The sequence below is a fragment of the Pseudophryne corroboree genome, chromosome 2, assembly GCF_028390025.1.
Source record: "Pseudophryne corroboree isolate aPseCor3 chromosome 2, aPseCor3.hap2, whole genome shotgun sequence".
Taxonomy (NCBI): domain Eukaryota; kingdom Metazoa; phylum Chordata; class Amphibia; order Anura; family Myobatrachidae; genus Pseudophryne; species Pseudophryne corroboree.
Window position 1 is genome coordinate 95,972,821 of NC_086445.1, and position 15,207 is coordinate 95,988,027.

General features: G+C 51.7%; 1 protein-coding gene and 1 long non-coding RNA gene across 5 annotated transcripts in view; one reads left to right on the plus strand and one right to left on the minus strand.

Moving 5' to 3' along the window:
* LOC135000860 (collagenase 3-like) overlaps positions 1-3,058 on the minus strand; it is a 41,344-nt gene extending 38,286 nt beyond the window's left edge. For 2 of the 4 annotated variants that reach the window (XM_063951535.1, XM_063951534.1), the window contains exons 1-3: positions 1,227-1,365; positions 755-903; positions 537-662 (exon numbers count right to left, since the gene is read on the minus strand). In XM_063951535.1, the coding sequence (XP_063807605.1) occupies positions 537-662; positions 755-903; positions 1,227-1,309 (358 nt within the window). In that variant the 5' untranslated portion in view covers positions 1,310-1,365. Of the gene's footprint in view, positions 1-536; positions 663-754; positions 904-1,226; positions 1,366-2,992 lie in introns of those variants that run through there. The other 2 variants (XM_063951536.1, XM_063951537.1) reach the window with 2 other exon arrangements.
* The window catches only part of LOC135000917 (uncharacterized), a 43,875-nt gene continuing 30,136 nt past the window's right edge, over positions 1,469-15,207 (plus strand). Inside the window, exon 1 of the long non-coding RNA XR_010202604.1 lies at positions 1,469-1,564. This is a non-coding gene — a long non-coding RNA (uncharacterized LOC135000917). The remainder of the gene's footprint in view (positions 1,565-15,207) is intronic.

Sequence of the window (15,207 nt, forward strand, 5' to 3'; positions counted from 1 at the left end):
GCGTCTTATTCCAGGGGACATATCTACAGTGCATGTATGAATCATCTGGAAAATGGCCACCACACCATTTTCCCAGTAATTTATTTCACTAGTGCTGGCCACCGCAGGACTCCGGAGGGGTAAGTATAATTATATGTGTGCACGAAGTGCAGTGTAGACCCTCCAGGACCCAGGGGCCTGTGTACTCATCACACCCTGCACCCATTATAGATAGGACAATGTCTGAGGGGCATATTGGTGTGTGCAGAGGAACCCAAACGCGGTCCTCAAGGCACCCCAACAGTCCAGGATTTAGGTATATCCATGGCTCAGCACAGATGGTTAAATCAAATTGATTGAGGTGCTAATTAAGTCACCTGTGGCCAAGCATGGATACATTTAAAACCTGGACCGTTGGGGTGCCTTGAGGACCGGGTGTGGGAACCTCTGCACTAAATGATTCCCTACAATACAGATCAGTACTTAATAGTGGAACATGATTCTTTAGGTATTTTTATATCGCACAGGTTCCTGTTTAGACAAATTTGTAATCTTACCTCCTGAATCCACAGTCCATGTTTCCTCATCATCAAAATGGATATCTCCACCTACGTGGTCACCAGGAGGAAAGGCGTGAGCTAGCACCCCTGAGGGCCCGTCGAAAGGGAACAAATCTCCATGTTCTAGATGAGAAGAGCCGTGGTCTTCAGTACTTTAGTAATAGTATGCATTCATACATAACATTGCTGGTATAAGATACACAGGGTGAGATTACCTTGCATTCCAAATGATATCATTAGATCAGCCGTCCCAGTGTGAAGCTGTATGAACTGTAGTGGAGTCACTGCGCTCCACACCCTCAAGGCTTCACGTATCACCCAATCCACTTCAGCAGGTCGCAAATCTGGAGTGTAATTTACAATCCTGTGTAATGTACAGACCAGATTATTGAAGAGAATTTATAACTGAGGGGGCATACTTCATAATTATCGGATTTCAGGTCCCGTAGTTATAATAACTTCTTTTCGTCACTATTCGCGGCAATAAGAAATCATATATCGCTTACAATTGGGGTGGGGTGCCTTGAGGACCACGTTTGGGAACCTCTGGGTGTGTGGGTTGGGGGCGGAGGGAACAGCATGCAACTATATCTTGCCTAGGGTGCCAAGTAACCTTGCACCGGCCCTGATTGAACCAGCAGTTCCACATGCATAGCGAGCCAATGGGTCATATAAAAGCATACTTACCTACTCTCCCGAAAGCTGCGGGAGGCTCCCGTTTTTTGGGGTAGCCCCCCGCACCCCCGGAAGAGTGGGCAGGTCTCCTGCATCCTGCTCGCACCCTAGTGATGCAAGCAGGATGGAGAGAGAACCTCCCGCATTTGCGGGTCCGTCGGGTGGAGAAGGGGTTAAAATGATGCAAATCGCGTCATTTTAGCCCCGCCCCCTTCCCGCGGACCCGCGAATCGCGGCATTTCCCTGTGTGGGGGCGGGGCTTAGTGATGTCATCGTCCGGCCCCGCCCCCCGAAGACACCTGCAGCGTCTCCTCTCCGGGCTTCTCCCGGAGAGGAGATATACAATGTCGGTAAGTATGTATAAAAGGGGACTGTTGAATGTTTCTACCCACAGTTCCTATAGTGAATGCCATTTTTGTAACTGGTTGCCACTATTTTAATAAGAATTTACCAGATGTTGTACTCCTATGTTTTACGTTTATGATGGATGTATTTAAGCTGTTAGCAGCACATAAACATACCTAAAAGCAACAACTAATGCCGGGGGGATTGTGATAATGTTGTTTAGGAATCTCTGCAGCACGCGGTAACACGCACTAAACAAATCTTATTTCAATAAACCTTAAACAAAAAATGACACATCCCTGTTAAACAGAAACAAACATTTTTGGGGATGGAACTTGCGACTTTTCTCACTGTGCATGTGTCCGAGCAGAATATAACCAACTATGAGCAACTCCGGGTGAATCACACTCAAGCGCAACCCGGTCGCCGCTCCACTTGAAGCTGAAAGGGTGTAACTAGACGGCAGATTGGTGTCTGCACATGTGCTAAGGGTTTTGATGGCGTGTCATTTGTGTTTCGGCTGAGCAGAGTTGAACATATGAAGAGAGCCATCTCATTTTTGATGGATGTCTTGCACCAAGAATGCAGATGGTGCAAATTCATACTGATGACGGCTACTTCTGCACGTAGGCAATATAGATGCGGCTAACTCTGCATAGAGACGAAGGTCCACATTTATTTACAGAGTGTGCACGCAATCTGAATCAGTCCCTCCGACAGTAATTGGAAAGGGTTTGTCTCAGCCCCCTGGCCTCACAGAAATATGATGTTGTGTTATTTCATGATTGGAAATTCTAATCAAATGAATTCCAGTCAAATGAATGAATTAGTTGTGTCTGGCACCACTGTAATAGAGGTGAGGCAGCGTTCAGTTTTTTCTGCTGTTGTACTTGGGAATCAAAGTTTGACTCCTTTTATAGTTTTAAGCCCAGTACCCAAGGGCCGATATGGGAGAGATATGTGCTGAGCGAACCGCTCAGCACACATCTCTCCCGCCGCTCAGCACAGCGCGATCTGTGCTGAGCGTGCGGGGGGAGACGGGGGGGGGGGCGCTCATTTCACCCAGCGGGTGAAATGAGCGACCCGCAAGATTGGCCTGCACGGCAGGCCAATCTAGCACCAGCGATAGCGATGCGCGGGGCTGCGCATCGCTATCACTGTATGGGGTACACACGGAGCGACCCTGCTTAAATTCTAAGCAGTCTAGTCAGATTGCTTAGAATATCGCTCCGTGAGTACTCCCTATTAAGTCAGTGATGGGCAACCAGTGACTCCATGGCCGTCTGCTGCCCTCCAGGCCTTCACCTGTACCCCAGGTGCTTCCAGCTTTATATACCTCATGCAGTTTCATTTTATGAGCTTAACTGGATAGGGAAAAGATGGAGCATCCCTCAGTAGAATAACAGAAAAATAGATTAAATACAATAGCATACCTCAGAACACCACCCTCTCCAAAAGGGACACATTGCTCTGTTCCCGCACTTCCATCTTAATGTATGATTGCCGTCACCTGTGTTCAACTAGTCATGTGATAAGAAAGGTTTTTCACTACAGATGATGGCAATCATTAATCATGAGGGAAGTCCAGGAACAGAGTATTCTGTCCCTCCTGGAGAGGGTCATGTTGGGAGGTACTGTATGCAATAGTGCACAGGTTCTCAAACTCGGTCCTCAGGACCCCACACAGTGCATGTTTTGCAGGTCTCCTCACAGAATCACAAGTGAAATAATTAACTCCACCCGCGGACCTTTTAAAATGTGTCTGTGAGTAATTAATACACCTGTGCACGGTGCACCTGCTGGGTTACCTGCAAAACATGCACTGTGTGGGGTCCTGAGGACCGAGTTTGAGAACCACTGCAATAGTGTAATACCTTCTAAAAATAAATATATCTAAGAAGATATATATATAAACTGCTCACCTTATTAGAAGTAATGTATAGATTTTAGAGGTGATGTATAAATGTTAGAGGTGATGTACATATGGTAAATGGTTACGTATACATGTTAGATGGTGATGTAAAGATGTTAGATAGTGATGAATAGATAATAGATAGTGATGTATAAATGTTAGATGGTCATGTATAGTTGTTAGGGGTGACGTATGGATGTTAGATGTGATGCATAAATGTTAGATGGTGATGTATAGATGTTATAGGCCCTACACGTATTGAACGAGATAACGTTCATATCTTTCAGTGTGGAGTCACCAGCGATGAACGATGCATGGCCCCGCGCTCGTTCATCGCTGGTTCCCCGTCGGCTGTGCATGCAGGCCAATATGGACGATCTCGTCCATATTTGCCTGCACTTCAATGGAGCCGGTCGATGGGGGGAGTGAAGAAACTTCACTACCCCCGTCACTGCCCTCCCCCCGCCGCCGCGTCGCCCGTCGGCCGTATCCGCTGTCAGACAGCTCGGCGGCGGATCTTTATATGTGTAGGGCCCATTAGATAGTGATGTATAGATGACAGCTAGTGATGTATAGATGTTAGATGGTGATGTATAAATGTTAGATAGTGATGTATAGATGTTAGATAGTGATGTATAGATGACAGATAGTGATGTATAGATGTTAGATGGTGATGTATAAATGTTAGATGGTGATGTATAGATGACAGCTAGTGATGTATAGATGTTAGATGGTGATGTATAAATGTTAGATAGTGATGTATAGATGTTAGATAGTGATGTATAGATGACAGATAGTGATGTATAGATGTTAGATGGTGATGTATAAATGTTAGATGGTGATGTATAGATGACAGATAGTGATGTATAGATGTTAGATGGTGATGTATAAATGTTAGATGGTGATGTATAGATGTTAGATGGTCATGTATAGATGTTAGAGGTGACGTATGGATGTTAGATGGTGATGCATAAATGTTAGATGGTGATGTATAGATGTTAGATGGTGATGTATAGATGACAGATAGTGATGTATAAATGTTAGATGGTGATGTATAAATGTTAGATGGTGATGTATAGATGACAGATAGTGATGTATAAATGTTAGATGGTGATGTATAAATGTTAGATGGTGATATATAAATGTTAGATGGTGATGTATAAATGTTAGATAGTGACAGGGGTGGATTGGCCCACCAGGACACCATGACAGATTCCGATGGGCCGGTCCCATATCCCCCTCAGCCAAGCCGATTCACACTCAGGCTGGGCTGGCTCACACTGCTTCCAGTACTTGTGGTTCATTGAAATGCAATCCAGAAGTTAGGCTAGCGGGCACTTCCAGGTGACGCTAGCCGTGAAAAGTGGTGAAGCTGTTCTACCAATGGGGGACCTTGAGAAAGTTAACCAGCCCAGCAGCATCCTCTCCCTGGCCCCGGCTAAAGGTCTCTTCAACGAGCCCCGGCCCAAGAGCAGCAGCAAAGCGATGGTCGGAGCCGGGTTCACTACACCCGCTGCCACCTCAGCTCCCGCACTCTCACTGAACAGGCCAGAGCGGCGACTGAGCACTGAAGGGGACTTGCCAGAGAGGTTATTTTTAATTACATTATTTGCATTATGATGTTAGTGTATGGGTTAGGGCGTCCCCGGTCACAGTGTATGGTTTGGAGACTGGACAGGAGCAGGATGTACCTTGTTCTCAGGATACCAGCTGACCAGGCAGCACTCACAGCCAGCCCTGGGACAATCTCTTATGCAAAGTCCTTCAGCCCTATAGCTGCCCAATGTCTGTCTATGATGATGGGCCTATTTATGCGGTGTCTACGTATGTAGGCCCTCATTCCGAGTTGTTCGCTCGCTAGCTGCTTTTAGCAGCTTTGCACACGCTAAGCCGCCGCCCTCTGGGAGTGAATCTTAGCATAGCAGAATTGCGAACGAAAGATTAGCAGAATTGCGAATAGAAAATTCTTAGCAGTTTCTGAGTAGCTCGAGACTTACTCGTACATTGCAATCAGTTCAGTCAGTTTCGTTCCTGGTTTGACGTCACAAACACACCCAGCGTTCGGCCAGACACTCCCCCGTTTCTCCAGCCACTCCCGCGTTTTTCCTTGAAACGCCTGCGTTTTTCCGCACACTCCCAGAAAACGTTCAGTTTCCGCCCAGAAACACCCACTTCCTGTTAATCACTCACCGATCAGCAGAACGATGAAAAAACTTTGTTACGCCGTGAGTAAAATACCTAACTTTTGTGTAAAATAACTAAGCGCTTGTTGTAAAAAAAAATAATAATAATAACTAAGTGCATGCGCTATGCGAACCTTGCGCATGCGCAGTAAGCGACTAATCGCAGTATAGCGAAAATCGGCAACGAGCAAATAACTCAGAATGACCCCCGTAATGCGGTGGCTATGTATGTAATGTGGTGCTAATCGTATAATGCGGTGCTATACGTGTAGTGTGGTGCTATACCTGTAATGTTGTGCTATTCATTTTATGTGGTGCTATTTGTGTAATGCAGTGCTATTTGTATAATGTGGTGCTATTCATGTAATAATGTGGTGGCTATGTATGTAATATGGTGGATATGTATGTAATCAGGGGCAGATTGGCCACTGGGACAGATTCTGCTGCGCTGGTCCCCTGTGTCTGTGTTTCACTACTTGTGTGTGCTCCCTCCCTGTACTGTGCTGTACGTAATGTGTGTGCTCCCCCTCCCTGTACTGTGCTATATGTAGTGTGTGCTCCCTCCCTGTACTGTGCTGTATGTAGTGTGTGCTCCCTCCCTGTACTGTGATGTATGTAGTGTGTGCTCCCTTCCTGTACTGTGCTGTATGTAGTGTGTGCTCCCTCCCTGTACTGTGCTGTATGTAGTGTGTGCTCCCTCCCTGTACTGTGCTGTATGTAGTGTGTGCTCCCTCCCTGTACTGTGCTGTATGTAGTGTGTGCTCCCTCCCTGTACTGTGATGTATGTAGTGTGTGCTCCCTTTCTGTACTGTGCTGTATATAGTGTGTGCTCCCTCCCTGTACTGTACTGTATGTAGTGTGTGCTCCTCCTCCTTCCTGTACTGTGCTGTATGTAGTGTGTGCTCCCTCCCTGTACTGTGCTGTATGTAGTGTGTGCTCCCTTCCTGTACTGTGCTGTATGTAGTGTGTGCTCCCCCTCCCTGTACTGTACTGCATGTAGTGTGTGCTCCCTCCCTGTACTGTGCTGTATGTAGTGTGTGCTCCCCCTCCCTGTACTGTGCTGTATGTAGTGTGTGCTCCTCCTTCTTCCTGTACAGTGCTGTATGTAGTGTGTGCTCCCTCCCTGTACTGTGCTGTATGTAGTGTGTGCTCCCTCCCTGTACTGTGCTGTATGTAATGTGTGTGCTCCCTACCTGTACTGTGCTGTATGTAGTGTGTGCTCCCCCTCCCTGTACTGTGCTGTATGTAGTGTGTGCTCGCCCTCCCTGTACTGTGCTGTATGTAGTGTATGCTCCCTCCCTGTACTGTGCTGTATGTAATGTGTGTGCTCCCTCTCTGTACTGTGCTGTATGTAGTGTGTGGAGATGTGCCCTGTGTCCCAGGGCACATCACCACAACAGTGTGCGGGGGATCTGTGTCCCCTGCAGAGCGTGAGGGTGGACAGCGCTGGGGCAGCTTGTCTGTCCCCAGCGCTGGGTGTGCGGCGGCGGCGGGTGTCTGGTGCAGGGATCGGATGTTTCCCTGCACCGGGCTGTCGGCGGCGGCGGGTAGCGGCGTGGCGGCGCTTTAAACTTGGCGCCACTTGGGCCGCCAATGAGAAGCGCCGCCGGCGTCTTTTCAAACCCGGCGCCGTCCGCGAGCCAATCGTGGCTCGCGGGGCGCCGGCCAATCGGAGGCGGGCGGGGCGAGCCAATCGGCGCTCCCCGCGTCATGGGCCCCGCCCCCGGCATCTGACGTCAGACGCCGGGCGGGAGCCGAAGGAGAAGACCGCGCGCGGGAGCGCGGAGCAAGGAGTAGACGCCGCCGGAAGACGGAAGGCCGCGCCGAAGAGCGGTGAGGAGGTCCTGAGGCCGCGGAAGAGGCCAGAAGACGCCAGGCTCCTTGAAGAAGATGTCCAGCGGCGGCTGGACGCGGAGAAGAGACGGCGGCGCCGCTGGCCAGGACGGGTCAGCGGCAGAAGAGGGCGCCGGAGACACCCGGATTAGGTGAGGCCTCAGTGAGGCAACTTTCACCCCCTCCCTTTTCCTCCCTAGACCACCAGGGACAGGCATTAGGCCCGGGGGCACAATTCAGGCACTAGGCCTGGGGCGCAGATAGGAGATTGGGGCCGCCATTTGATTTGGTGGTTTGGGCATTAGGCCCAAGCCACCTCGACGGCGCCGTAGGCGGGCACTAGGCCCGAGGGGCACATCGGGCACTCGGCCTGTGGGGGCATTAGAGGGCATTAGGCCCTAGTGCATTTTGAGCAGTAGGTACATATAAGGTGACCCGGGGCACTAGGCCCAGGTCACCCAACGGGCAACAAATTAGGCGGGCGCTAGGCCCGTGGGTGAAGTCAGGCCTCCGGCCTGGGTGCAGTCAGGGGGCGCTAGGCCCAGTGAATAAGTGCCCCCGAGGTGAATAAAGGTGGCACTGGGCACTAGGCCCAGGCCACCCTGAAGTGTTTAGGTAGGCAGGTCCGCTTGACCTGAGCCCCATAGAAGGAAGTGTACAGGAGGTGGACAGGCTTTGTTGCGCCCAACCCCTTCCAGCGGTGGGTAGGGATTTAAAGGGACAGCACCGTGGGATCTTGTAATCCGATATTGTGATGTATGTTGTTACCGTGCAGGGCAAAGTGTCTGTTTGTTTTAAGTTTGTGCATATTTGTGTTGTACCACCCACACAAGCTAGTTTGAGGGCTCTGTTTATGTAGCTAGCGTAGCGGACGCACACTAGGGTAGTTCTTGGCCCTACACGGCTGTTTTCTCTTCATCTCCTTACAGGGACCTGTAAGTGGAGAAGATCGGAGTGCAAGACTTGTAACGGTGAGTAGCATCTGTGTACGTTTGTCCCTTGTCTGTCCCCGAGCGCCGGAATAGGGATTGCTCACGGACGTGAGAATCCCCTTCATCACACTACGTGCGAGAGTGCGAGTGTGTGAAATCTGGGTGGCTGAGGCTTTGTGCCAGTAATGACCTTTCACCCAACCGGTGAAGGTCGCCGTCACCCCTGGGGTATCCCCTTTTCCGGTGGAAGAAGGGTTGATACCCCCCTTAAGGTAGACTATTTTCTCCTCAGCTCGGTCGTCGGTCAGCTCCGAGAGGGAATCGCCGTGTCCGGATCCGACTGAAGATTGCCGGGTCCGTTGAAGGTTCCGGTACCTGAAGGTGAGAGAGAGCGGCGCCTGGTGAGTACCGAAACTACACCTGCACCAAAAAAAATGGGTGTGGCCAAATGCCACATGGGGCGTGGCCAATGAAAATGGGGGCGTGATACACATATGGGGGAGGGGCAGATACACGTATGACCCCAATAGTGCCAGATACACGTTGCCCCACAGTGCCAGATACACATTGCCCCACAGTGCCAGATACACATTGACTAACAGTGCCAGATACACATTGCCCCACAGTGCCAGATACAGAAATGCCCCCAGAGTGCCAGATATACATTGCCTCGCAGTGTCAGATACACGTTGCCCCACAGTGCCAGATATACATTGCCCCACAGTGCCAGATACACATTGCCCCACAGTGCCAGATACACAAATGCTCCCACTGTGTCAGATATACATTGCCCCCCGTGCCAGATACAGAAATGCCCCTACAGTGCCAGATATGCCCCCAGTGCCAGATATCCCCCAGTGCCAGGTATACATGCCCCCCCAGTGCCAGATATCCCCCAGTGCCAGGTATACATGCCCCCCTGTGCCAGATATCCCCCAGTGCCAGGTATACATGCCCCCCTGTGCCAGATATCCCCCAGTGCCAGGTATATATGCCCCCCAGTGCCAGATATCCCCCAGTGCCAGGTATATATGCCCCCCAGTGCCAGATATCCCCCAGTGCCAGATAGAAATGCCCCCCCAGTGCCAGATATACCCCAGTGCCAGATAGAAATGCCCCCCCAGTGCCAGATATCCCCCAGTGCCAGGTATAACATGCCCCCCCCCTTCCCTGCTCACCGCTGCCGCTGGCCGCTGCCGTCCTGTGTGAGGGAAGGAGAGCGCAGCCTGTTCCTCTCCTTCCCCTCAGTCTCCGGCGGGTGTCTCACAGTTTAATTCAGCGCCGATCCATGAGCCAATCAGAGCTCGCACCGCGAGCTCTGATTGGCTCACGGATCGGCGCTGAATTAAACTATGACACCCGCCGGAGACTGAGGGGAAGGAGAGGCACAGGCTGCGCTCTCCTTCCCTCACATCAGCGGCGGTGCGAGGAGCGGCGGCCCGTCGGTGTGGGTACGGCGTACCCACGGCTAAATTCTTACGGGTACGCCGTACCCACCCGTACCCGCCCACTTGCACCACTGGTGCTACTCCTCCCTGTACTGTGCTGTATGTAGTGTGTGCTCCCTCCTTGTACTGTGCTGTATGTAGTGTGTGCTCCCTCCCTGTGCTGTTCTGTATGTAGTGTGTGCTCCCCCTCCCTGTACTGTGCTGTATGTAGTGTGTCCTCCCTCCCTGTACTGTGCTGTATGTAGTGTGTGCTCCCTCCCTGTACTGTGCTGTATGTAGCGTGTGCTCCTCCTCCCTATACTGTGCTGTATGTAGTGTGTCCTCCCTCCCAATACTGTGCTGTATGTAGTGTGTGCTCCCTCCCTGTACTGTGCTGTATGTAGTGTGTGCTCCTCCTCCCTGTACTGTGCTGTATGTAGTGTGTGCTCCCTCCCTGTACTGTGCTGTATGTAGCGTGTGCTCCCTCCCTGTACTGTGCTGTATGTAGTGTGTGCTCCCTTCCTGTACTTGTATGTAGTGTGTGCTCCCTCCCTGTACTGTGCTGTATTTAGTGTGTGTTCCTTGTCCCTGTACTGTGCTGTATGTATTGTGTGCTCCCCCTCCCTGTACTGTGCTGTATGTAGTGTGTGCTCCCTTCCTGTACTGTGCTGTATGTAGTGTGTGCTCCCTTCCCCGTACTGTATGTAGTGTGTGCTCCCTCCCTGTACTGTGCTGTATGTAGTGTGTGCTCCCTCCCTGTACTGTGCTGTATGTAGTGTGTGCTCCCCCTCCCTGTACTGTACTGCATGTAGTGTGTGCTCCCTCCCTGTACTGTGCTGTATGTAGTGTGTGCTCCCCCTCCCTGTACTGTGCTGTATGTAGTGTGTGCTCCTCCTCCTTCCTGTACAGTGCTGTATGTAGTGTGTGCTCCCTCCCTGTACTGTGCTGTATGTAATGTGTGTGCTCCCTAACTGTACTGTGCTGTATGTAGTGTGTGCTCCCCCTCCCTGTACTGTGCTGTATGTAGTGTATGCTCCCTCCCTGTACTGTGCTGTATGTAGTGTGTGCTCCCTTCCTGTACTTGTATGTAGTGTGTTCTCCCTCCCTGTACTGTGCTGTATGTAGTGTGTGCCTTGTCCCTGTACTGTGCTGTATGTATTGTGTGCTCCCCCTCCCTGTACTGTGCTGTATGTAGTGTGTGCTCCCTTCCTGTACTGTGCTGTATGTAGTGTGTGCTCCCCCTCCCTGTACTGTGCTGTATGTAATGTGTGTGCTCCCTCCCTGTACTGTGCTGTATGTAGTGTGTGCTCCCTTCCCCGTACTGTGCTGTATGTAGTGTGTGCTCCCTCCCTGTACAGTGCTGTATGTAGTGTGTGCTCCCTCCCTGTACTGTGCTGTATGTAGTGTGTGCTCCCCCTCCCTGTACTGTACTGCATGTAGTGTGTGCTCCCTCCCTGTACAGTATGTAGTGTGTGCTCCGCTCCCCCTCCCTGTACTGTGCTGTATGTAGTGTGTGCTCCTCCTCCTTCCTGTACAGTGCTGTATGTAGTGTGTGCTCCCTCCCTGTACTGTGCTGTATGTAATGTGTGTGCTCCCTACCTGTACTGTGCTGTATGTAGTGTGTGCTCCCCCTCCCTGTACTGTGCTGCATGTAGTGTGTGCTCCCTCCCTGTACTGTGCTGTATGTAGTGTGTGCTCCCCCTCCCTGTACAGTGCTGTATGTAGTGTGTGCTCCTCCTTCCTGTACAGTGCTGTATGTAGTGTGTGCTCCCTCCCTGTACTGTGCTGTATGTAAGGTGTGTGCTCCCTACCTGTACTGTGCTGTATGTAGTGTGTGCTCCCTCCCTGTACTGTGCTGTGTGTAGTGTGTGCTCCCTCCCTGTACTGTGCTGTATGTAGTGTGTGCTCCCTCCCTGTACTGTGCTGTATGTAGTGTGCGCTCCCCCTCCCTGTACTGTGCTGTATGTAGTGTATGCTCCCTCCCTGTACTGTGCTGTATGTAATGTGTGTGCTCCCTCTCTGTACTGTGCTGTATGTAGTGTGTGTGCTCCCTACCTGTACTGTACTGTGCTGTATGTAGTGTGTGCTCCCTTCCTGTACTGTGCTGTATGTAGTGTGTGCTCCCTCCCTGTACTGTGCTGTATGTAGTGTGCGCTCCCCCTCCCTGTACTGTGCTGTATGTAGTGTATGCTCCCTCCCTGTACTGTGCTGTATGTAATGTGTGTGCTCCCTCCCTGTACTGTGCTGTATGTAGTGTGTGCTCCCCCTCCCTGTACTGTGCTGTATGTAATGTGTGTGCTCCCTACCTGTACTGTGCTGTATGTAGTGTGTGCTCCCCCTCCCTGTACTGTGCTGTATGTAGTGTGTGCTCCCTCCCTGTACTGTGCTGTATGTAATGTGTGTGCTCCCTCCCTGTACTGTGCTGTATGTAGTGTGTGCTCCCCCTCCCTGTACTGTGCTGTATGTAATGTGTGTGCTCCCTACCTGTACTGTGCTGTATGTAGTGTGTGCTCCCCCTCCCTGTACTGTGCTGTATGTAGTGTATGCTCCCTCCCTGTACTGTGCTGTATGTAATGTGTGTGCTCCCTCCCTGTACTGTGCTGTATGTAGTGTGTGCTCCCCCTCCCTGTACTGTGCTGTATGTAATGTGTGTGCTCCCTACCTGTACTGTGCTGTATGTAGTGTGTGCTCCCCCTCCCTGTACTGTGCTGTATGTAGTGTGTGCTCCCCCTCCCTGTACTGTGCTGTATGTAATGTGTGTGCTCCCTACCTGTACTGTGCTGTATGTAGTGTGTGCTCCCCCTCCCTGTACTGTGCTGTATGTAGTGTATGCTCCCTCCCTGTACTGTGCTGTATGTAGTGTGTGCTCCCTTCCTGTACTTGTATGTAGTGTGTTCTCCCTCCCTGTACTGTGCTGTATGTAGTGTGTGTTCCTTGTCCCTGTACTGTGCTGTATGTATTGTGTGCTCCCCCTCCCTGTACTGTGCTGTATGTAGTGTGTGCTCCCTTCCTGTACTGTGCTGTATGTAGTGTGTGCTCCCCCTCCCTGTACTGTGCTGTATGTAATGTGTGTGCTCCCTCCCTGTACTGTGCTGTATGTAGTGTGTGCTCCCTTCCCCGTACTGTGCTGTATGTAGTGTGTGCTCCCTCCCTGTACAGTGCTGTATGTAGTGTGTGCTCCCTCCCTGTACTGTGCTGTATGTAGTGTGTGCTCCCCCTCCCTGTACTGTACTGCATGTAGTGTGTGCTCCCTCCCTGTACTGTATGTAGTGTGTGCTCCGCTCCCCCTCCCTGTACTGTGCTGTATGTAGTGTGTGCTCCTCCTCCTTCCTGTACAGTGCTGTATGTAGTGTGTGCTCCCTCCCTGTACTGTGCTGTATGTAATGTGTGTGCTCCCTACCTGTACTGTGCTGTATGTAGTGTGTGCTCCCCCTCCCTGTACTGTGCTGCATGTAGTGTGTGCTCCCTCCCTGTACTGTGCTGTATGTAGTGTGTGCTCCCCCTCCCTGTACAGTACTGTATGTAGTGTGTGCTCCTCCTTCCTGTACAGTGCTGTATGTAGTGTGTGCTCCCTCCCTGTACTGTGCTGTATGTAATGTATGTGCTCCCTACCTGTACTGTGCTGTATGTAGTGTGTGCTCCCTCCCTGTACTGTGCTGTGTGTAGTGTGTGCTCCCTCCCTGTACTGTGCTGTATGTAGTGTGTGCTCCCTCGCTGTACTGTGCTGTATGTAGTGTGCGCTCCCCCTCCCTGTACTGTGCTGTATGTAGTGTATGCTCCCTCCCTGTACTGTGCTGTATGTAATGTGTGTGCTCCCTCTCTGTACTGTGCTGTATGTAGTGTGTGTGCTCCCTACCTGTACTGTACTGTGCTGTATGTAGTGTGTGCTCCCTTCCTGTACTGTGCTGTATGTAGTGTGCGCTCCCCCTCCCTGTACTGTGCTGTATGTAGTGTATGCTCCCTCCCTGTACTGTGCTGTATGTAATGTGTGTGCTCCCTCTCTGTACTGTGCTGTATGTAGTGTGTGTGCTCCCTACCTGTACTGTACTGTGCTGTATGTAGTGTGTGCTCCCTTCCTGTACTGTGCTGTATGTAGTGTGTGCTCCCTCCCTGTACTGTGCTGTATGTAGTGTGCGCTCCCCCTCCCTGTACTGTGCTGTATGTAGTGTATGCTCCCTCCCTGTACTGTGCTGTATGTAATGTGTGTGCTCCCTCCCTGTACTGTGCTGTATGTAGTGTGTGCTCCCCCTCCCTGTACTGTGCTGTATGTAATGTGTGTGCTCCCTACCTGTACTGTGCTGTATGTAGTGTGTGCTCCCCCTCCCTGTACTGTGCTGTATGTAGTGTGTGCTCCCTCCCTGTACTGTGCTGTATGTAATGTGTGTGCTCCCTCCCTGTACTGTGCTGTATGTAGTGTGTGCTCCCCCTCCCTGTACTGTGCTGTATGTAATGTGTGTGCTCCCTACCTGTACTGTGCTGTATGTAGTGTGTGCTCCCCCTCCCTGTACTGTGCTGTATGTAGTGTATGCTCCCTCCCTGTACTGTGCTGTATGTAATGTGTGTGCTCCCTCCCTGTACTGTGCTGTATGTAGTGTGTGCTCCCCCTCCCTGTACTGTGCTGTATGTAATGTGTGTGCTCCCTCCCTGTACTGTGCTGTATGTAGTGTGTGCTCCCCCTCCCTGTACTGTGCTGTATGTAGTGTGTGCTCCCCCTCCCTGTACTGTGCTGTATGTAATGTGTGTGCTCCCTACCTGTACTGTGCTGTATGTAGTGTGTGCTCCCCCTCCCTGTACTGTGCTGTATGTAGTGTATGCTCCCTCCCTGTACTGTACTGTATGTAGTGTGTGCTCCCTCCCTGTACTGTGCTGTATGTAGTGTGTGGAGATGTGCCCTGTGTCCCAGGGCACATCACCACAACAGTGTGCGGGGGATCTGTGTCCCCTGCAGAGCGTGAGGGTGGACAGCGCTGGGGCAGCTTGTCTGTCCCCAGCGCTGGGTGTGCGGCGGCGGCGGGTGTCTGGTGCAGGGATCGGATGTTTCCCTGCACCGGGCTGTCGGCGGCGGCGGGTAGCGGCGCGGCGGCACTTTAAACTTGGCGCCACTTGGGCCGCCAATGAGAAGCGCCGCCGGCGTCTTTTCAAACCCGGTGCCGTCCGCGAGCCAATCGCGGCTCGCGGGGCGCCGGCCAATCGGAGGCGGGCGCGGCGAGCCAATCGGCGCTCGCCGCGTCATGGGCCCTGCCCCCGGCGTCTGACGTCAGACGCCGGGCGGGAGCCGAAGGAGAAGACCGCGCGCGGGAGCGCGGAGCAAGGAGTAGACGCCGCCGGAAGAAGACGGAAGGCCGCGCCGAAGAGCGGTGA